The 24646-nt window shown below is 35.2% G+C and overlaps 1 protein-coding gene and 1 pseudogene across 2 annotated transcripts in view; one reads left to right on the plus strand and one right to left on the minus strand.

Annotated features, from left to right (window-relative positions):
* Positions 1–292: 292 nt before the first annotated feature.
* LOC100477914 lies at positions 293–23969 on the minus strand (annotated as a pseudogene).
* GLRA3 (glycine receptor alpha 3) overlaps positions 23598–24646 on the plus strand; it is a 190922-nt gene continuing 189873 nt past the window's right edge. For both annotated transcript variants that reach the window (XM_002922632.3, XM_002922633.3), the window contains exon 1: positions 23598–24114. In XM_002922632.3, the coding sequence (XP_002922678.2) occupies positions 24044–24114 (71 nt within the window). In that variant the 5' untranslated portion in view covers positions 23598–24043. The remainder of the gene's footprint in view (positions 24115–24646) is intronic.

A 24646-nucleotide genomic window follows, 5' to 3' on the forward strand; every position in this document is an offset into this window, starting at 1 on the left:
AAATGAAAATTTTTACCATACTTGTGGGGTAAATTAATATTCAATAGTTTAAAATGCACGTATGCTATAAAACTGTGGCAAACTATAGTCTTAAATAAACCAAAGACAGCCTCATGGGGATATTAAATTTAAGTAAGTTCAGTGAATTACTAACTTTGGAGAGCCCATAATCTGCCTGTCCACTATATGGTTTTTTCCAGGTCACCTGCACAAGGGTATTCCTTCTTTCATGGATGCTCCAAAACACCTTTAAAAGAAGGCAGTGAGAAGCATGACTCAAGGAGCTTAAACCCTAACATATTTCGTTTTTACAAAATATAAAGCACTCTGTTTTTCCCACTGTAATAGCTCATTAAGAGAAGCCACTTCTAAATCTTGTCCCCGAAGCATTTCCAGACAGTGGGACACATCTTGCTCAGTCCTTGTCCAACACTGTACGGGAGTGAGGAGCTTCCAGACTTGCCCTAATGGCATTCTACTTACTCTAGGGATGGTGGGGGGGGGGAAGGGGGATCTGTAACTTGATACCAGGATGGTTATCCTGTTCTGCCTTGGTTATCTGGGGTGTTGCTGTAACCTGTTCTCTCTCTCTCTCTTTTTTTTTTTAAGATTTTTTATTTATTTATTTGACAGAGATAGACAGCCAGTGAGAGAGGGAACACAAGCAGGGGGAGTGGGAGAGGAAGAAGCAGGCTCCCAGCGGAGGAGCCCGATGTGGGACTCCATCCTGGAGTGCCAGTTCAAGCCCTCAGCCGAAGGCAGCCGCCTAAGGACTGCACTACCCAGAAGACAAGACTTTTCAAATTCCATCTTATTGTCCAGCTCTTCTATTGTTGTTCTATCTGTTTCAGCAGCAAAAGATTCAGAAGTAACTCCTTCTGTGATTCAGTTTGGGTGTTGCAAAATATTAAGAACTTCTCCCAACTCTTGTATCAGAGTTGCCCCATTTCTAATGGCCTCTTTGTACAGCCCAGTAACACCAAAAGTACCTTTACTTGCCAACAACTTTGCTTTGCAGATCCAAATGTAGTAAATTTTTCAGCCTCAGGAATACAGGACAATATGGCCAAATATTTCATTAGAAAGTACACCCTCTTCAATAAACTCCAGACATTCTGTGACAGTGTTCTTAATTTTATTGGACAGTTTAGGTTGTGCTTTCTTTTCTTCATCGTCTTTTTTTTTTTTTAAAGATTTTATTTATTTATTTGACAGAGAGAGAGAGACAGCCAGTGAGAAAGGGAACACAAGCAGGGGGAGTGGGAGAGGAAGAAGCAGGCTCCCAGCGGAGGAGCCTGATGTGGGGCTCGATCCCAGGACGCCGGGATCATGCCCTGAGCCAAAGGCAGACGCTTAACGAACAAGCCACCCAGGCACCCATCTTTTCTTCATATTCTTTTTCCATACCTTTCCAGAATGAAATACTCATTTCCTTTATTATTATTATTATTATTATTTTGCTTTAAGTTCCATAGGAGGCCGTTCATAGATTTTCCCCTTAGATTTTTGCCAGTCTTCCAGTTGTTTCCTTCAATCTTCTGCTGTGATCTTCTTCTTCTTAATATGTGGATTAGTTTGGGTTCCGTTTGAGACTCTACTTCTATTTATGGTTTTCTTACCAGTTTGAGTTTTAAGAGCTGTCTTATTGGGAGAATGGCTCTGGGGAAGAGTCTTTTTCAACTTGGAGTGTGAGCTTTTTGTTGATAGCTGCTGCTGCATTTATTCCCATTGGTTCCATGTGCTGTTGTGTTAGAGGTGTTTGTAATGACTGAATTAAAACTGCCAACTGTCAAATTAGGCCTTTGCTTTATGGCTTTTGATTCTTGCAGTGCACATGATGTCCAAGTTCTGAAACAACTTTAAGTGGATTTCTGATCTTACTCAATGTTTGGTTGTCTGTTGTTATAGCCTCCGGGAAGAACACCAGGCTTTGCTCTACTTTCTGCTCAGTAACAGTGTGTGACTCTTCATTCTGTCTTTCATATTTATTCCCATTAACCTTAATATATTTTATGTCCTTGACCACCTGTTTCTTTGATGCTTGAGTCCTACTAAGGATCTGAACATAGGGAGAAGGAACTCTCTTTGGGAGTTTTTCTCTCTGTCTTGCAAGATTTGTTCCTCTGGAGAGTTGCTGTGACTTTACTGGTGGAATCCTAATTTGTGTCTCTCCAACAAATTGTTTATTAGCTCTGTCTTTCAGAGAAGCACCATTCCCTGAACTTTTGCTCAAGGCTTGTTTAGGAGCCAAACTGCTCTTCTTTTGATGATAAGAGTTAGTCTTTGGCTTACCTATTGTCTATTATTTAGGATTTGGCTTCCTTTCAGAGCCTAGTAAGGTTCGGGGCAAGTTCTCTTTGTTCATCTCTTTTAGAAAGCTATCCAAGGATTCATTTTTAATATGGTTATTGTCCACGGAGTCTGCACATTTAACATTTCCTTGATCTGCTACTGCTGCTTTGCAGTTTTCAATTCCTGTATATTAAGTAACCCCATGGTTTTTCTAGACAGTTCTCCAGTAGTGGATGATCCACCTTCAGGCTAGAAGGCTTACAGTTTGATTTAGAAGAAACACATCCTGAAGTCAGCCTTTGCCCAGAAGTTTTGGTGGCTCCAACATTGGCTTCTGGGAGCCTGTGGTATAGTCAGGTCTGGGCTGGAGTTTAATGCTGATGCGTCTTATAGCTTTGATAGGCAAGGCAACATGATTGGTAACATCTTTTTTGGGTATAATAGTAGATTTAGAAGGTGGAGGATTCAGGTGCCTGGGGGCTTCTGTTGGTTAGGTGTCCCACTCCTGATTTTGGCTTGGGTCATGATCTCATGTCTGTGGAATCATCCCCTGCATTGGGGTCCATGCTCAAGCAGGGAGTCTGCTTGGGATTCTTTCTCTCCCTCTCCCTCTGCCCCTCCTGCCCTGCTCTCTCTCTCTCTCTCCAAAATAAATAAGTACAACTTTCAAAAAAAAAAAAAGAAGGTGAAGGATTCAGATGACTACTCTTGGATTTTAGATAAGGCTTTTTGTTTTGGCACTTCAGTTTTCCCTTGGCTGCTAGGTGCTCCTAGAGCTTTCTCTGCTGCTCTTCCTCACCATGACTCTTCTGTGACCGTTTTTCTTCCTGTATTTTTCACCGTCTTATTTTGTGTCTTAGGACACAGAGAAATGCAAGTTGGAAGTCAAAAGGGATATTTATCTTTTGGACCTTATCTTAGGGAAGGAAAGATAGAAAATAAGTAAGTAAGTAGATAAATAATCATTACCTATTAAGTGAATAAAGTAGGTAATGAGATAGAAAATAATAGGTATGATGGCTGCTTTACATATGTCAGGGAAGCCTTCTTTAAGGATTATTTAACCTGAAACATAAAGAATAAGAAAAGTTAGCCATGCAGAGCATTGAATATTCCATTTAAAGGCAAGAGCAAATTTATATTCCTTAGGCAAGAGAGAGCTAAGTATATTAAGGAACTGAAATGAAGCTAATTTATCATTTAATTTACATGACTTGGCTCTACTTTTAATTACTTTTTTTCTTAAAATTCACTTATACATGTACATAGACCATACTGTTTTCTTAAATGCCTTAAATATGCCTATATTAAAAGGCTCAAGTGAAGTCTTCTCTGTAGGTCAAAATATGAAGCAGTTAAAAAAGCCAAGAAATCCCCAAAGATGTGAAAACCCCAAAAATCTAGTATCAGGTTAGACTTTTTAAATTAAACTATAAGAACCTTGAGGCTTCTGGTGCAGCAGGTAAATAGCTTGGAAGTTGCCACTTTATTCTAACAATAAGTAAAATGCTGAAGAAACTGAAAAATTAATGACTTTTCTTAGAACTGTAAGAGAGAAGTGATGTCACAGAGCAAGCCAATGCCCCCAAAATTGGAGAAACCAACAGGCAAATACAAAGAATTGCAGCTTACTAGAGCAGAAACCCATGAGCAGAAGTCATCACAAGGAAGGGAATCCTGAACTGTAAATGATGAATTGCTGAAGGCTCTGGGTAAGTCTTAGAGGTAAAAACTTCAGGGGACTTCAGAGTCATAGGAGGGACCCCATACTTTTTCAAGTTTTACCTCCTGGATTTCTACCAGGTTAGCACAGTGAGTATCAGAGAAAAATCCCTACCTGCTTACAGCATGGGGAGGGGAAAAGGAACCATTTTGAAATATACCACAACATTCTGTTCTTCTTAATAACGTCTGCCCTAGGAGAAACTGTTTAAGCAAAGCCTAAGCTGTTGTGTTTTATTAGAGTCTAAATGACCCGCGGGAAGGGGTGCCTGGCTGGCTCAGTCGGAAGAGTGTGTGACTCTTGATCTCAGGGTCATGGGTTCAAGCCTCATATTGGGTGTAGAAATTACTTAAATAAATAAGTGTATATAAAAAAAATAAATGACCTGAGAGAAAAGAAATGCCCAACTCTAGTCCATTCTAGTCATCCTGTACCACTTAAGGGGTAAAAAAAAAAGGTACAAGGGGAAGTACTTGTGAAGATCACAGTCCAGAAGCACAGGCTCATTAAAAGACTGAGACCTAATCATAGAACTATGAAATGGTTTACTATTTACAGTTGTTCCATTATTGCAGCACAATCCAATATTATTGAATTGGAGACTTCAACTCACATCTAACAGAAATGGATAGATTCAGCAGGGAGAAAATCAGTAAGGACATAACTGAACTCAACACCATCATGAATCAAGTGGATATAATGTACATCCATAGACTAGTTGATCTGACATCAGCAGAATACACATTCTTCTCAAGTTCACATGGAGCAATCCCCAAGATAGAACACATTCTGGACCATAAAACACATCTTAACAAATTTAAAATTATAGAAATTATGCAATGTCTGTTCTCATACCCCAAGGGAATTAAACTAGAAACTAGTAACAAAAAGATAGCTGGAAAATTCCAAAATGCATGGAGGAAAACAACATACTTCTAAATAGCACATGGGTCAAAGAAGAAACCTCAAGAAAAATTTAAAATATTCTGAACGAAATAATACAATTTATTAAAATTTGTGGGATGCAGCACAAGAGTACTACTCTTTTGGAGTAGTATAAGGAAAATTATCGCATTGAATGAGTTTATCAGAAAAGAAACAAGTTCTAAAATTAATTATCTAAGCTTTCACTTTATGAAAGAAGAATAAATTAAATCCCAAGTAAGCAAAACAAAAGCAATAATAAAAATTGGAGCAGAGATCAATGAAATTGAAACGGCAGGTAAAGGGGTAAATAAAATATGTACATCCAGAGAATGGAATATTATTCAGTGATAAAAAGAAATGTGCTATTAAGCCATGAAAGAATCCTAAATGTATATTAGTAAGTGAAAAAGACCAATCTGAAAAGGCTACAAACTGCATAATTCTAGCCATTTGCTATTCTAGGAAAGGCAAAACTATGGAGGCAGTAAAAAGATCAGCAGTTGTTATGGGTTAGTCGAAGAGATAGGGATGAATGAGTAGAGAACAGAATATTTTTAGGGCAGCAAAACTACTCCATATGATACATGCCCTTTACATTTGTCTAAACCATAGAATGTAAACACCAAGGGTAAACCTTAATGTGAACAATGGACTTTGTGATAATAATTTTCAAATGTAGGTTCATCAATTGTAACAAAAGTACCAAACTGAAGTTGTTGATGATGGGGGAGGCTGTGCATGTGTAGGGCTCAGGCATATGGGAAATCATCTTACCTCTGCTCAATTTTGCTGTGAATCTAAAAGCAGCTCTAAAAGATAAAATCTATTGAATTAAAAAAAAAAGAACTGTAAGCACTTATGTTTACTAGATATCAAACTAATTTAAGGAATCAAGATCAATGTATGACAACAAATCTGAAAAAACTTTATGTTAATGAAAGAGTCACACAAGCCCACATGTTGTATGATTTCATTTATATTAAGTGTTCTGAATAGGGTAGTTGATGGAGACAGAAAGTAAGTTAGTAGTTCCCAGGGGCTGGAGACAGGGGGGAAACAGGACATGACTCTTAATGGATCTTTTTTTCATAATTAAAATCTTCTAAAATCAGATAGTGATTATGGTTGCATAGTTATATGAATATACTTAAAAACCACTGAAGTGTACATTTTTAAAGCATGAATTTTTAAAGTGTAAATGTAAATTGTATCCCAAAAAGCTGTTATTTTAAAAGTTAATAAAATATAAATATCTTCAAACATTAAAATGTTATTTTATAAGCGGATAAAGTCAAATAGTAATAGAATTACAAACTTTTCAGATAGTACAATGGAATTTTCAAAGGAGCTCAGAGGAAGTCAGACTTTTTTAGAGGAATTAAAGAACAAAGGAGAATGTATGAAACAAATTATAATGTTTATTTTATAAATAAGTAACTAAAGCTAAGTAAAAACAAGGATTTTCGCCAACGTAACAAGGAGAGTAAGTGCTAATGCTGGTACTTGAATTCAGGCCAGTTATCACCAATGCCAAAAACATTGTTTTGCTCTTGAAGTTTTCTTAAGATTCTTGTGTCTTACCAAATAAATTTCTTTCTCGTATTAAATCATATTTCTAGGGCACAAATAAAAAATCTATAAGGTGTTAAAAAATTCATACTTTTAAAATATTTACACATCTCACATGCAATGCCAGAGAAATTTTATTTTGTGGACTTGTTTTTTATCTTTTCTTATTGCAGAAGAAAGGGAAAATGCATATTAAATTCTCCAGACAGTTAAAATTTCAAAAACATCCAGAAAATGACTAACAAAAATGCTTTGCAAACAAATAGAATTCTAACAATTGGGACAACAGATTTGAATCTGCTCCTGTGAAACATTTGTTTGCATACATGGCATTAAAGCTGTTCCATTTGTTTTGGGCACCTAATTCAGAAACATCTCTTTTCTTCATATCTCTTTAATACGAAAAATCTCTTTTGCTATGAAAATAGGCCAGTCATCAGTTCTGTCACTATTAAATGAAGGCAAGTCAATCTCCCTGGATAAAAATTCCAGCTTACCAAAAAAAGATGCTGCATCAATTTTTACAAAAATATACATATTTGATTTATTTGATTTATTCATTCATTCTAAATGGTCCTCTAGCCTATATTCTGTGTCAGGTGCTTTAGTTAAAGTTTTAAGATTGTGGTATAAGATATCTTTAAAGGTCTTCCTGGTTTAGTTGAAGAAACAAACACATAAATAAAAATTTGAGATATTTATGATAATTTTAAAGTTGATACAAGCATACGGTAGAGGAGGGACACCTAAATCTATTGAGTGGGTAGATGAGTGGCAGTATTGAAATAAAATTTCTCAATTAAAAAGTTAAGAATTTCTTTTTTCAAAATAAAAAAATCTGTGACAATTACTGAAGCTGCGGATCTTCCAGTTTTCAAGTAAAAAGTAATCCCCTGTACATGAAAAGGTCCTCACCACCACTAATCAGGGAAATACAAATCAGAACCACAATGAGGCATCACCTTACACCTGTTGAATGACTACTTTTAAAAAGACAAGAAATAACAAGTGTTGGCAATGATGTGGAAGAGAGGGAGCGCTTGTGCTGCTGAATGTAAACTGGTGCAGCCATTATGGAAAACAGTATGGAGGTTCCTTAAAAAATTAAAAAAAGAACTACCATACAATCCAGCAATTCCACTTCTGGGTATTTATCCAAAGGAAATGAAAACACTGTCAAAGGGACATCTTCAACCTCCCTGTTTATAGCAGGATTATTTACCATAGCCATGTTATGGAAACAATGTAAGTGTCCATTGATGAATGGAAATGTAAAGGAAAAAAATATGAAATATTTACAAATAGAAATATATATAATAGAAATAGAAGTACAGGAATATTATAAAAATAGAAGGAAATCCTGCCATTTCTAACATGAATGGATCTTGAGGCATTATACTAAGTGAAATAAGTCAGGCAGTGGAAGACAAATACTGTACGATCCCTTTAGGAAACTAAAAACAAAACAAAACTCATAGGTACAGAGAACAGATTGGTGGTTGCTAGGAATTAGGATTGGGGATGGGCAAAATGTGTAAAGGTGGTCAAAAGGTACAAACTTCCACTTATAAATAAGTCCTATGGATGTCTCGTACAGTATGATGACTAAAAGAAAAAAATCAGCAACCCCCAGCTACAACCTAACTTCTGTGCTTGAAGAAAAAGAAATCAATGTGTTTTCAGACAAGTAAGAGCACAAAATTATGCATAAATTTAATGAATCTCATTATCTCCCAAACAGATCATGTAGCATATGGAAAACAGAACATTTAAGAGATTGGGATTCGTTTGAGAGTTTATATCATATACTTTTCAACTAATAATACATTTGAGAAAGTTAAGCATATATGAACATTCTATTATAAGATGAAAAAATAAAGGATGAATAGGGGCGCCTCAATCAGTTAAATGTCCAACTCTTGATTTTGGCCTAGGTCATGATCTCAGGGTTCTGGGATCCAGCCTGAGGTCTCGCGCCACAAGACTGCTTAAGATCCTCTCTCTTCCTCTCCCCTGCCCCTCCCCCCACTCTGCGCAAGCTGGCTCTCTCAAAAAAAAAAGAAGGAAAGAAAGAAAAAGAAAAAAGAAAAAAGAAAAGAAAGAAAAAACGATGAATTATTAACTAGAAAACAACTCTACTGATCTAATAGGGAAAAATCTTTTGAAATGAAAATATGATGAAGACTTTGCCTGGGAGCAAATTTATGCAACTCATAGAAAAAAATCAATTCAAAAGAAAATATACAATGTGCACAATTTATTTAGATAAACCTTTAACAGTATCTTTAGATATTTCTGTGTTTTAAGTTAATATTATACAGACAAAAAGCATTCTGAGGATAATTCCAATATTGGGGGCTAAAAATTTAAATATGTAGTAGATGTTTTTTAACTTCAGAAATGAAAGAACACATCACAGGAATTAACAATTTTATTTTTTATAACTGTTCTTAATTTTCCTAAACACTACACAGAATGGGGCTAAGTCAATATTTACAAATCAAAATTTCTGATGGTAAGCCATAAGAAAAATAAAATTTATTGTGTTTGTTACCCATAGAATTCGTCTCATTAATATTGTCTATGTGACATAATAAGACAAATTTTTAAATACCAATAAATATGATGGAACAAAATTCTGATAAAACAGTACATATAGTAAAAACTATTTTGATTGGCTGATGTCAGCACTCTTTACATAATTTGAAGAACATGAAAAAAACTCTGTGTTGATAGCCCATACGAAAAGTTGGTCTAAAAATGTTTAATTCAGTTATAATTTTCCAAGACTGTCTCCCAAACAGTATGTGCTAAGATTTCTAAGCCCTAGTCATTATGGAAAAGCTTGCCAAACTTTTTCTCCACATGTATGCACATAAAATATAATTTCATAAAAATACATAAATTAGGGAAGCATTAAGTCTATTTTTCCCATTTGTATGTATGTCTCCATTTCCCTCTCTCCACTTAAACCTAAATATTTTTATCCTATTGAAGGGGTTCAAGACAGGTATCCCCAAAATATGCTGATTTGGCAGAATGATTATTTTGAGTTTAAAGCAAACAAGACCCAAAAGATTCAGGAAAAGCTCTTTGCCATCCCACAACTGCCTAAAAGGTTTTAGACAGAGGACCTGCTCCAGGAAGAGAGCTAACACCATAGATAGATAGCTACATTAGGGTATAAACTAGATACAGCAAGCAGGGAGGAACCTAGCAAGGCCATTTTGATCCAAGTCCTCTCTGTCTCATGGTTTCTGAGTGTCCCAGCAAACATTTGCACACCAAACATTTACTCTTTTTCATTCTTCCTGAGGACTGCATTCCTGTCTTTTGAAGACCCAGACCCCTACCTCTTTCTCCTTAGTTCAGAATGACATACATACCTCATTCTGCCTGTCTTTGGAATTCCATGTCTATGTGGATTCCCACATGCTATTAAATTTTATTTTCTCCTGTTAATCTGTCTCATGTCAATTTGAGTCTTACTCCAGCTAGAAGGACCTTGAAGGGAGCAGGAATTCTTGCTCCCTGACATTATATAAGTAGACCATACTAAATATTCTTACTTCTGTGAGCTTTGTAAGTTTTGGGTTTTATATGAGTCATTTCATTAATTCTAAATGCTTTATTGCATTCACAAAGCCTGCAAAACATTGTAGAATAATAATGGTTTAATTTCCAAATATTATTAAAATGCTATAATGCTTTAACTTTTACCATAATATTTCCTGCAGCATGTGTGACAATATTTATTGCATTCAAATATTATACATTCATAACTTTTTATTTTTGAAATTATAAATTTTATCAAATCTTGACAAACTGCATTAGTAATCAAGTTTTATTTCTTAAAGTTGTTGATACTTGATTATGTTAGCATATTTTCTTGTATCAAAAGACTCTTATCTTCTTGCTATAAACTCCACTTAGTTAAAGAGTGCTTTTTTTTCCCCCTTAGCTGAATTGCTGGATTCTTTCTTTCTAATTGTTTATTTAGGTTTTTGCATTAGAATCTATCTGAAAGCTTGCAGTTTTTTTCTTGATTTTAAATTTATTAATTACTCATTAACAAAGCATGCCTAGCCTTTTTTTCTTTTCAAAACTGCCTAAGCTCAATGAGTCTCATCAATCAGATAATTTAGTTCTTTATTCATTAAGAGATTTCTTTAAAAAAAAAGATTTTATTTATTTATTTGACAGAGATAGAGACAGCCAGTGAGAGAGGGAACACAAGCAGGGGGAGTGAGAGAGGAAGAAGCAGGCTCTCAGCAGAGGAGCCTGATGTGGGGCTCGATCCCATAACGCCGGGATCACGCCCTGAGCCGAAGGCAGACGCTTAACCACTGTGCCACCCAGGCGCCCCAAGAGATTTCTTTATATATTTGTTACTTACTATCTCTTAAGCTCTATAATTTTTTTTCTTATGGAATTCCAAATTTTTTATTTTTATTTTATCTACTTTCTAAATGGCATGTTGTTTGAGGTTTCTTTTTTCCACCATAACTTGTGCTGCTTTATTTTTTCCTTCTGTGCTTTGAGACATTTCTTCTGCTAGATCTTCTGTATCTGTAAGTGGGCTTGTGATTTGAACATACTATCAGTTTACTTACTGAAGTATTTAGTTGGGAAATCCTGTTATTTTATCTCCAGAAAGCATTTGTGATTTGGATTTCACTTTAGTTTTCTTAAGGGTTTTTGTTATTTGTTCAAGTACTTTTCTGTCTCTTGCAGTAACTCTATTTTGCTGGCATGAAATATGTTTGTGCTGACTGGATCTTCCTTTCTCTGGCTGCTAGAATCCTTTAGATGATTTGTTATTTTCTCTATTTGCCTTTAGATCTGGTGGTAGGAGTAAACAAATGGGGCAGTCTGGCTAGTTTTTACAACCCTGAGCAGAAGGACTTCTAGTCCCCTGCTGAGAAGCAGGATGAAGACTTTGCAGTTCCGAGGTCTCCAGGCATAGTCCCGACTTCATAGTCCAACTCCTCCCTAGTTTCTAAGATCACACACATTGGACCAACTTTCAGCAATGTCAAAATTTCCTCTAGAAATCTCTGTTTGCCAGGTTTTTGCTGAGAATGTGGTGATTCTATTCTAGCCCAAGGAAAAAAGAGTCCTCATCAGTTTTCTCTGTCAAGATCTCCTTCAAGCCTAAAGCTTCTGCTCCCATATGTGGATTGATTCCAACAGCAAATTGACTTGGAAAAGACAAGTAGGCAAGAGTTTGGAGAAAAGGTGTAGAGAGCCCCATGTATTAGTTTGGTAGGGTCGCCATTATAAAAGTACCACAAATGGGGGTAAAACAACAGAAGTGTACTGTTTTACAGATATGGAGTCTAGGAGTCCAAAATCAAAGTATTAGCAGTTGATTCCTTCTAAGGACCATGAGAGAAGGTTGTGTTCCAGGCCCCTCTTCTTAGCTCATAGATGGCCATCTTTTCCCTGTGCCTCACTCATATTCTTGTGAGTATCTACCTCTGTGTCCAAGTTTCCCCTTTTATGAGGATACTAGTCATACTGCATTAGGACCCCTCCTAATGATTTATTTTAACTTGATCATCTCTATAAAGATCTATCTCCAAATAAGTTCACATTCTGAGGTACAGAAGGTTAGGACTCCAAACACATCTTCATTCAGGTGATATGATTCAACTCACAACAGTCATATTTATGTCAACTGTCTATCTGTAATACTTTATTGAATTTATTAATTAAGCTTAGATTGGTCCTGACCCTACATAACATAAACGTAGGCAAATTGCAACACCAAATCTGTACATAGCTAGAATAATAAAAGGATTCTAGTCCAGAGGACCTGAGGGGATCATGAAAACCAAGAGAACATTATAATAAGCAACCCTAGAATATCACATGTACATCCTACATGTTATCAGCTGAAAATGAATGAGAATTTTTTAAAACACTCAAAGCTATTATTGTTACTACGAAAGTTTTTAATTTTATCTATAGACGACCCTTTGGGTTATTTATTTGTATTTTCACCTGAGTGAAAGGTAAAGCATAAAATATTGCCTTTCCAATATATTTGGAAAAAAAGAAAAAGAACTACCTGGTTTAAAAGTAGTCATCATTTAAGTTTAATCACTTCATTTAAGTGTCATGTGAGAGCTCTCCAGTAAAACAACTCAGTCCACATTTCATTTAAGCTTAGTGGAAGGTGGAGGGGGGAAATTGCAGAGAGAAGAAAAGCTTTAGTTTGAAAATTCAAAAGTAAAAATTAATAAATCATGTTAAATGCCATCTTTTTGTTAAATAGGATAGTTAATAACTACTTAACTAAATAGACTTTTAAAATATTCTAAAATATGCCACTCACAATAATTTTTAGAGAGTTTTCTGATTTAAAGGGGGAGAATAGGCAATTTTCTATTGTAATCTAATGCACAACAATTGGCTCACACCATTAGCTTAATAGGTCTTATATTATGTATATTTTTATTAGCTCTACATAAATTCTATATTGATCCCACAGTCTTGGAATAATTGGTATTATTGATTAAACTTAATTTCGTCATTCTGTTGGCTCTAACATTTTGCCTCATAATTTAACTTGAATTCCTTACCTACAAATAAAGTGTAACATCTTAAATTGCATAAATGACCTATTTTTTAAAAAATTCCTGTTCCTGAAATTTTGTCATGTTTGTTTTCTATTGAGTTGTCAGTCTTTATTCTTCTTGGTTTTTTAAGAAATACTCTGCTTACCAATATTTTGACTATTATATTATGATATTATTTTTAAGGAAATATCCTGCCTACAAATACTTTGATTACTATGTTATAATAATATGTTATATTATTATTAAAATTGTCAAATATAAAATTCAAAACATTTGGCTTTCATTGTCATCTATGTTTGTTTTACACTGTAATTTTGCTCTTTTTCTTTCTACATTTGTGAACATCCAGTTGTTCATTACAACATGCCAAAGAGGTATCATATATTACTAATTTTCACCTTTTATTTTATGACCATTTAAGGCTACACATTTCTAATTAGTCACCAGTTTAGCTGCTTTAAAATGCATTTTTATTATCTTTAATCCTTTTTTTGATTTGCCATATATATTGATATATATTTATATATTCGTTACACCAACAAGTTTCTTTTTTTAAGATTTATTTATGTATTTGAGAGAGAGAGAGAGAACAGGGTGGGGGCTGAGGGAGAGGGAGAGAGAAAATCTTAAGCAGGTGCCCCACTAAGCACAGAGCCCTACACAAGTCTCAATCCCATGAGCCTGAAACCATGACCTGAGCCGAAATCAAGTGGGACGCTTAACAGACTGAGCCACCCAGCCGCCCACTGCAACAAGTTTCTTAATGCAGTCATTTTATCTTGATTAAATTTCAGTCATAAATGATTCTATGAAAGATAGCACTTGTTTAAATTAGTTGAAATTTATTGCATACGTTATTATGTTCAATTTTTACAGATGCTCAACACATGCCTAAAAAGAACGCTTACAGGGGGCGCCTGGGTGGTGCAGTCGTTAAGCGTCTGCCTTCAGCTCAGGGCGTGATCCCAGAGTTCTGGGATCGAGTCCCACATCAGGCTCCTCCACTGGGAGCCTGCTTCTTCCTCTCCCACTCCCCTTGCTTGTGTTCCCTCTCTTGCTGGCTGTCTCTATCTCTGTCAAATAAATAAATAAAATCTTTAAAAAAAAAAGAATGCTTACAGTGTAACGTATATTCATTAGATAAAATTTATTGACTATATGTGTGTGCACATCACATAATATATATAAAATATAATACCAAATATATTTTTTCAAAATTCATATCCTGATTTTTTGTAAGCTTGATCTAACAGCTATTGAATAGTATACTAAGTTTTAAAGCTATATTATTAAGTGCATTCATATTTAGAAGTCATATCTTTCTGGTGAAACTTTTTGATTATATAAAGACTTTTTGTGTAAATATGCAATTTTCTTCAATTTTGTTCAATATTAGTATGGCTACACTGGCTTTTATTTATTTATTTATTGGTTAACAGTAACCTGATGTACTTTTTTCTCCTTTTACTTTTATCTTTAAAGATATCATTTAGTTTACTTCTGATTCTTAGAAACTGCATATAGCTGTTTATCCTTATTCTCCCTTTAAAAAATAATCTGTCTTTTCCCTGTAGTGGAGTTTGAGAAATTTTCTTTGACTTTAGTTTTAGGTAGTTGTATTGACATAAGTTTTTCTTTTTTTTTTTTTTAAAGGTTTTATTTATTTATTTGACAGAGATAGAGACAGCCAGTGAGAGAGGGAACACAAGCAGGGGGAGTGGGAGAGGAAGAAGCAGGCTCATAGTGGAAGAGCCTGATGTGGGGCTCGATCCCATAACGCCGGGATCACGCCCTGAGCTGAAGGCAGAAGCTTAACCGCAGTGCCACCCAGGCGCCCCGACATAAGTTTTTCTTATTAACCAAACTCTACTCAGCCTTTCCTAAACTTTACTACAACTAGGCCTGACTTTTGGACTTCTGAATTCATCTCTGCATTGCCCAGTTTTAGCAAGAATTATGCTAATTCCTTTTAATCAGAACCACACACCCTCAATATCTGATAGCCATTGGTATCTGATCTTTTTTTTTTAAGATTTTATTTATTTATTTGACAGAGATAGAGACAGCCAGCGAGAGAGGGAACACAAGCAGGGGGAGTGGGAGACGAAGAAGCAGGCTCATAGTGGAGGAGCCTGATGTGGGGCTCGGTCCCATAACACCGGGATCACGCCCTGAGCCGAAGGCAGACGCTTAACCGCTGTGCCACCCAGGCACCCCGGTATCTGATCTTGTTCCTCATTCTCCACCAGGTTGGCTGGCTAGCCTACAGCAAGAATCCTGTTAGGTCAGTTTAGCCAGAATCCCCCTTTGCCCCTGTTTCTCTTAGTAACATTTATTTATTTATTTATTTGAGGGGGCGGTGAGGGGGGGGAGCAAGAGAGCACAAGCAGGGGGAGCTGCAGAAGGAGAGAGAGAAGCAGACTCCCTGTTGAGCAGGGAGCCCAATGTGGGGCTCAATCCTGAGCCCCAGGACTCTGAGATCATGCATGACCTGAGACAAAGGCAGATGCTTAACAAACTAGGTCACCCAGGCGCCCCTCTCTTAGTAACTTTTATTGAGTGACCTGTACTCTGCTCCTTGGATATAAATTTCTACTTGTCCCAGCTTTGTTGGAGTTGAGCCCAATTCCATCTCAGTGGTGATATACTTATAGTGATAGTACCCCTATCCTCTTGAATAAACCCTTTCTCATGCATTAATTGTCATAGAATCTTTTTTTTTCTTTAATGATACTAATTAAGATGAGTCTAGTTGTAGTTTTCTGTCTACTTGTCCTCCTGGGACACTTTGCACTTCTAAAACTGTAAGAGCCATGTCTTTAATCATTTTGATAAAAATCTCAGTTATTATTTCTTCATATTTTACTCATCCCTGTTTAATTTATCCTTTTTTTTTTGAGGGGAAAGGGAGAAATACAAATCCAATGTTTGCTGGAAATTATTAATCTTTTCTCCATGTCTTTGAAGCTGTTCTGAACACCTTTGACTCCTTTGGCTCACATTGTATAATTTTTTAGATCTTCTGACCCACGAATTCTTTTTCAGCATATTTAATCTGCTACTTCAACTATCCGATGATTTTTAATTTCAGCTCTCATAAGTTTTATTCTAAATACTCCCTTTATTTTTCAGATCCATCTGGCCAGCTTATAGGGCTTGTCATATTTTTAATCCTTCCACATAGTAAGCACGCTTATTTTATGTTCTCTAGTGTATAGTCTTTGCTCAACATCTATAGTCTTTGCTCTTCTAATTCTTTTTTAACTGCTTTGCTGATTCTATTTCATGGTGGCCTGTCTATTCATGTGTTTTTTGTTTCTTGTTTTTTCGGTTTTTTTTTTTATACTGACCATATGTTCTTTGGGACTTTATCTATGGGAATTCTTTCAAACTCTGTCTTAAAATATATTCCTCCAGGGAGTATCTATAGTTGTTTCTGCCACATTTCAGGACATTATAATCACAGCACCAGTTAAATACATATTTGTAACCTGGCATATATGTGTCCTTAGGTGGTGTTAATTCTGGCTCAAAAACTGTGTGTTTGTTTGGGCAAATAAGTCTTCAGCGAGATTTTTCTGCTTCCATTAAAAGCTAAAGCTGAGACAGACAAGTTTCCTTCTCAGAATCCTTTGGAATGTGGATAGTTTTCCCAGTTGCTTCTTATGGTTATTAATTCTTGGGATTTTTGGTTTAAAAGACATAACTCTGGGGTGCCTGAGTGGTTTATATGGTTAAGTGTCTGCCTTCAGCTCTGGTCATGATCCCAGGGTCCTAAGATTGAGCCCCACATTGGGCTCCTGGTTTGGCAGGGAGTCTGCTTCTCCCTCTGCCTTTCCCCCTCGCTCGTGTGCTCTTTCTTTCTCTGTCTCTCTCTCTCAAATGAGTAAATAAAATCTTAAAAAAAAAAGACATAAATCTTTTAGGCCTTTCTTTGAGTTATAGTTCTTGCCTCCAAGTCACTTGAGTATCTGGTAAAAACTGAAGCTGTTGTCTAAGAGGGATCAACTGGTTACTATTGGAATCCTTACAGCTTTAGTCCTCCCTTGTTTTTTTTTTTTAACTTCCTGCTTTTTCATTGGTTTGGGCAATTTCTGTGCAATCTCAGCTAAGGATTTAGGCTTTTAAGCAAATCTTTCCTACACTTTAGGTATTTACAAAATGATTTTTTTTAGGATACCTACTCTGTTAAAAATACCAGAAATAAATTGTTAAGGAAATCAAATATATCTGAAAGAAAGTTGGGAGCAATAATTTTCCTATAAAATACATATAAATTTTCATCATTTTCATAAATTAGAAATTAATAGTCAAAATCATAGAATATTTATTAGCTGTACAAATTTATGGATTGTAATTGTTTCTATAAAGGTAAATTATTCTAGTTATAGCATATCATTACATATTCTGATTACTGCTTATGCAGTCTAATTGTTATTCAGTTAATATGCCACAATAGGTAAGTTCTTAATGTTCCTGACAAAGGTGTGAAGATTAATATATCATCATTAATTTATTATCTTACAAAGTAATAAAATTATAATATTTAGTCTTCCTATCACAAGGGGTTGGCTATTGCCTAATAATTAAAGTTCAGTGGTAGTTCACATCCTGTGCCCAACCTTTTTGTTAATGAAGTAAATAATATTATTTTTAAAATAAATCAATATTAGTATGTAAAAAGATCACTAAACTTTTCTGGGTTGTTTTTTTTTTTCTAACCTGGAAATTTAACAATATATATCAGTATTCATCATTTTCAAATTAAGTCAGAGTTTTGAAGAAAATCTTTTGTTGAATTTCTTATAAAGTGGTATTGTTACCCATTTTGAAAAATAAGGTATTGATATATACTCCAATCTGTAGTTCACTGCCACAAGGAATTTAGTGTTTGATGACATATATATGACACTGAGAAAGAGAATCATGTTCCTAAGTCACCTCAGATCAAAAATGTAAAGGATACCAGTTAAAGTTGTGGTGTTTTCTGTTTTATTTGTTTGAAAGCTTTTTTATATTTCAATAGGTAAAAGGCCTGTGATAGAAAAATCGACACAATGAGAAAATCTCCTCTGGAGTATAAATATGAAATGGGTGTTTTATTGATTGGTTCATGAATAAGTATATGAAGGTATCTCCTGACATTATGACCATGTTTACATATTATTAACCATCCAGATAATTTAGTAACAATTTTTCACATTGTGCATTATTTGACCCAGTATCTATGGCCCTCTATGATATGCCTCAAACTTCTTTTTCACTACTTTCCTTTAGTCACCCCTGTTTTTAAATACCAATAATGTAAATTGTGATACTGGAAAAGCTGCTTAAAATTTTTGGACCTCAGTTTCTTCATCAATAAAACATGGATCAGATTATGTATACCTTTGGGTCTTGAGAGTAGAAATTAAGATAATAGACACAGTATCCAATACAGTTGTTAACTACACAAATGTTATCACTCAAATCCTATTCACCCCACTTTTTTCTGCTTCTATGTTTTTGTTCTCCTCTCCTTTTTTTCACTATAATTTCCACATAAATTCTAAAAATGAACAGTGAATTGGTTTCAAAGCTTTGTTAAATATCCCCTACTTTATGAAAATTTTCTAATGTTCTCATACTTTTCATTTTAAAGTACTTCATTTGAATTCCCATAGCATTTCTCTTCTCATCATTCAATACTTTCATTCTATGAGATACAATGAATATTCATGTATATCTTACATATTATATAGATTGCAGTTCCTCTGGGACAAGATTTGTTTGCCATTCACATGTATATCTCAGGAAGCACCTAAGATGATGCATATTATAAATTCTATATTTGTTGGTAAATAAATTGTTTGAATAAATGATTTGGAGGTACTTTTACGAGTTGTGCCTACTTAGTACCAAATATTCAGGGAAAGAATGAAGTATTCAGTAAGTTAACTGTTTCAAATATCTCACTATTTAAAGTCATCTAGGAAATTATGGCAAATTACCACTACAATTTTGAGAAAAAGATGACAGTCTGAGTGCTAAAATAGTAAAAATTGCAGTATACTGTATAATATTAATCTTATAAAGAAGGTACTCTCAGAGTGAACTGAGGGCACATATATAAACTTGAAGGTTATGTTTAGATGGTGAAGAAATACGTTTGGCCAGGAAAAAACACCATGACATAAATATCTTAAATAATTTTGAAGAAAGAATGGGTTAAAAGAGATTAATAAGAATGGACTCTAGAAAAGAATGAATGTGTATGCATTCATACACTCACTCAGCAGATATTTCCTGGTCACCTACAATGTGCCAGACACTGTGCTAGCATAAAGAGTCACATTGCCCCTGCCTTTCAAGAGTATTCAAACAAAGGCAAACATCAAATTATAATTTAATCTATGAAGGACTTTAATCCTGAGTTAAAGGTAAAAGGGACATTTTTGAAAAAAAGAAAGAGGGAAAGAAAGAAAGAAAGAAAGAAAGAAAGAAAGAAAGAAAGAAAGAAAGAAAAAGAGAAAAAGAAAATCCATGTTATGGATTAAAAACTAGAAAAAGACTAGACATAAGTCCAAGAGGAAGAGTGTTTGAAGTAGAGAAATCATGAGATTAGAAACAGTTTATGTTACTGGTGCATAGTGGGGAAAGGGAGACTAGGAAAAAATGAAGAGTTTGCCATGGAGAATCATTCAGAACTTTTTCATCTGTAAAGAGGACTATGGTTTTTAATCTATTGTAATGGAAAGGGATTAAGGGTTTTAGGAATAGAAGTTGCATTTTCTGATTTACTAAAACAAATGAACAAAAGAAACAAACAAAAACCCCTTAATATTCACACGGAGGATTAATTAAGGGGAATAACAGAGCAAGCAGGAGAAACAAATAGGAGGCTGTTGCTGAGATTCATGTGAGAAATGTTGTATCCTGGACAAGAAAGTGGGGATAAATTATTAGATATTTCTACCACTATTCCAAAAAGAGGCACCTGATCAACTAACACTTCATGATTATTGTAGCTTTTTTAATAGTAGGAGATCCCTATACAAAAGATAAATTCACTAGGTTCACATACTTGGTGACATTATCTACATCTGCAATAAGATTAATTCCCCTCTATCTGATTTGTATTGAACAAGCAACTTTCTGATTGACTCCTAAATTAAGACTTTCTTTCAACTTTCCCAGACCGTTAATTCAAAAATATGAATATTCTAATTCCAAAAATGACATTACTTTTTGTAACTTTTCATTTTTTTAAAGATTTTATGTATTTATTTATTTACTTTTCAGAGAGAGCACAACAGGAGGAGCCGCAGGCAGAGGGAGAAGCAGGGTCCCTGCTTAGCAAGAAGCCTGATGAGGGACTTATCCCAGGACCCTGGGATCATGACCTGAGCGGAAGGCAGATGCTTTACCAACTGAATCACCCAGGCGTCCCTTTTTTGTAACTTTCTAAATTGGCATTTTGACTTCTACATAAGCTTTTGGTGAGATGACTAGTTGAACCCAATACTACTGAATCTGATCAACTCTCAGTGAACTATTTCTAACCCCATACTACATTGACTTCAATAAAGTAAATAAGTCTTTTACTAAATTGCAACTCATTTTATCAGTATGTATAAAACATTGTATGCTTTAGATCATAGGTATTAACAATCAAGCATATGAAAAAACTTTATCACTAGAATAAAATTAATTTACTTATCTGTAGGCTAGTCAATATGCATACAGCTTGAAACACTAGTAGAAATATTAAAATCAGAGCAGTGAGAATAGACAAAATGCTAGACATTGAGCCAGTGACACCAAATTCAAGTTTGATATTTTCAACTTGCTGAATGTGAGGGTTTGTAACCATCACTCAAACACTTCAAGCTATAATTACTTCCTTTGTAAAAGGAAAATATTAAATCTGATGAAGATTAATATGCCATTCAGCTCTGAAATCCCATGTCTTATATAATATAAAATATAATCCATTAGTTCGAGAAAGAATAAAGGCAATGAGGAGAAGAGATTTGACCAAATTAGCATCCAGCTTAATTTTTTATAAATGGGCTAGTCAGTTAGTGATTAGCCATAGAATGGTCTTTCTTCCAAAAACACTTTCCACCTACCCTTCCAATCAGGACTATTATTCTCAAAAGAATAAAATTTGTAAGAATAGCTGTCACAAATATGTAGATGCATGAAATTCATTTTGATCATATAGAAATTATAAGCAAACAACATAAAAATTCATAGACAAGAAGCCCTGGAAAATTAATCATTAATGTTAACTAAAAGAAACAAGGCACTACAACCCATTCTTTGATTAATTTCTAATTTATTTAATCAAAATTAACCTAGTACCCAATACATTGTAACAAATTCACAGATCTAATTAAAAAATATATATGGCATTTCTAATATGATTATTAATGCATTCAACGATTATTGAGTATCTACTATATGTTAGGTTCTATTCTAAATAATGGTCATTATCCTCACTGCAGTGGAAAATCAAACAAATAAATGAGGAGGATCGTAACTTTTCATAAAGTATTTGAAGGAAATAATAATGGTGCTATGAAAAACCAGTAATATGGGGATTCCACATTACTGTCCTCTTACATGAGGTTTATACCCAAAAACTGATTGACTAGTTATATTAATTTGATAAAGTATAATATTTCTATGCTTTCATGTTAATGATGAAATGAAATAACTAAATTTGTCCTGACTTTTAAAAACTGTCATGTAACCTAACTATCCAGATTAATATAAGCTCAGAATTTTAAATATTGTGCATTAATTTGCTCACTTAAACAAACACCCATTGGTTGTTTCCTTTGGGCCAGAGAATGAATCTCAGAGGTAATTTAACTCAATTCCCTTAATAAATATATTTTTAAAGATATATTAAATAAAGATCTTTTTAAAAGTAGATTACTTTTTCAAAGATACCTAGTTAGGTAGTGGTGAAGCAAGGCAAAGAATCCAGGCCTTCTTGAAATATAATAAGTTTTGTTTCATTTATTACATGTAGTTTTTAAAAGAATTTGCCATTCAAAGAAAGATCAACTAAGTAGCATTTGTTCTCAGTGAGCTTTCAAAAGCTTCATTGAAAGATTGAGTTGATTAAAATTGTATGAACCTTCTCTGGGTGCAAATATTCATGGATAGAACCAATGATATTTCTTATGAGACTTCTGGAAGTTTGTAATTTAAGTCAGAAAACTAAGATGCAAAAAGAGACAGCTATAGTAATAACACATAAAAATAAATCCAAAAATTATTTATTCTCACTGAATGTAAATAGCCTTGTCTACTAAAGAATAAAAAGAGATTTTTTTCACTGTGTTCTCATTTAAGAGGGTGAGAAGGTAATAACTTATACTTTTCCAGTTAAATAAAGAAGTACAGGGTAGTCAATATGTCAATTGCTGCTGGAATTTAATTAACAAGAAAATGTGTGAAAGACTAAGGAGACATTCTTGGCACATAGTTTAGTCATTGAGAAAGTTAAGTGATTAAAGTAGGGCTTTCAGAATAAATATCTGAGGGAGTTTTAGGGAGAAGCTAAAATTCAAGTAGTGAAAGTTTTAATCTTGGTTAATAGTAAATAAAAACCACTATAAGATCTAATAGCATAGGTTTTAATCTTTAAAACTCCATTTTGAGATACATGAATAAGCATGCACACAACATACACGCACTTTCCCTTTCTAGTCTTCAATGAAAATCCCCATGAAATGGTTGGGGGGGTGGGCTGGGAGAGAGGGAGGGCGGGAGCGGTGAGAGAGGTATGAATGATAGAAGATGTACCTTATGACCTAGTTGTCTTCTTCACTTGAACTTACTGTTCAGATAATGTGTAAGGAAAAAAAAATGGTGGGTAGCATTGTGCCTCTAGTAGCCATCTCTTTAGATTTCCCACCTTCATCCTTTTAGAACCCTTATTACAACGGAAAGAAACTCAACTTACTCTAGTCAACAATACTTCCTGGCCAGAATGAAGCTAGCCAGGATTATAAGAATTCTAGAACCAGCTGATTCTCCTGTTCCATTGATGCTCGTGCACCGATTTTTCTGCTCTTTCCTAGTCCTTTCTAAGGGTCTGGGTTTCATGTTGACTCCTGCATTTCGATATAAGGTTAAAGACATGGGGTCACATCCAAAAAGACCTTTCGTTCCTAAATTGTGTCTTTTCCTTGAAGGGACCAATAAAGGGCTTCTCCAGAGCTATTCTGCTGCTTAATTCACAAAAGCTGCTGGCTCCCCAATGCTGAGTCCTGAGGCTTTCTTCCCCCAACTCCCTCCAGTCACACTTAAGGCTCTGCACCAGTTATTCACCGCTTTTTTTAAAAGGGTAAGGTGTTAAGCACCGCCTATGGTCGTGAGTGGCCTGCCACTCTGTCCTGCTGTGCGGTCGTGATTGGCAGACAGAACAGTGTCGTCTGGCTCCGCCCCCGCTTCCCTTTGCCGCGCTAGCTGTGACGGGTTTTACTCAAAGGTGGAGAGTGGGATTCGGCGGGCGGCGCTTGGAGCAGGTGCAGAAGCATCCTTGTTCCCGCTGTTGCTGCTATTCTTTCTCCAGTGTCTGAGTCAGGGAAGGACAAGCATTCTTTCTTTGCCGCTAGAGCTTCAGTGAACTGTTGCCCAGAACCTAGGCACCCCAGACATTTCATCTCACCCCTTATTCCGCGTTCACTGTATAAATCACCTGCACATTTGTACCCTGTGAATCTTCCTTCTGCTCAATGCTTAGAGCAGGGGTCGAAAGGGAATTTCAAGCGTTTGAAAGAAAAGGTCTTTACTGACTGCCGGGAGCTGTCTAAGGTGCTGAAGCTTTCCAGGCGTTCGTCTCCTGCAACATCACGCGGAGTTAGATTGCACATTTTCGTTCCTGGCTTTCTCGTCCCCCATGCCTTGGATAAGACTAATTTCAGGATCGTGAAAATCTCTCCGTATCATGGCCCACGTGAGACACTTTCGGACGTTAGTTTCGGGATTTTACTTCTGGGAAGCAGCACTATTACTCAGGTGAGTCCACTTCTATTTACCAGTTGAACTATTCAAGCTTGTGCACTAGGTTGCAACCACTTGTTATTGATGAAGTCAAGAATGCAATTCGAAATTGACTTGTTGAAAGTATCCCTTAAATTGCATTGTTTTCTATCTAAAACTGTCCAGGAGTCTATCAAGACCTCTAAAAACATGTAACTTTGTTCTATTTTCTCTAATTAGTGCTTTTAAGTAATTGGCCTCATATTATTTGCAGCTGAGTATATACCCTAGAAAAATTACTTCCAAAACCTAGGTTTTCTTTCTCAAATTGCTTATAGAGTTTCTTTTTTCTAAGTGAAATATAAATTCTCAGTGTTACTCTCTTTTTGAAAGTTAGAAAATATTTAGTAATTAGAAATAATATTTTTAAGTGGCAAAAAATCTACAACATAAGCATTTACTGATCAGAGAAATTCTGAACATTGTTGGTATAATCCAGAGGTTAAGTTAAATAAATAACACTTAAGGCCTTGAAAGTACCATGTCTAAAGAGCTTAGTTCAGGTAAC

This window comes from Ailuropoda melanoleuca, chromosome 5 (assembly GCF_002007445.2).
Source record: "Ailuropoda melanoleuca isolate Jingjing chromosome 5, ASM200744v2, whole genome shotgun sequence".
NCBI classification, from domain to species: Eukaryota; Metazoa; Chordata; class Mammalia; order Carnivora; family Ursidae; genus Ailuropoda; species Ailuropoda melanoleuca.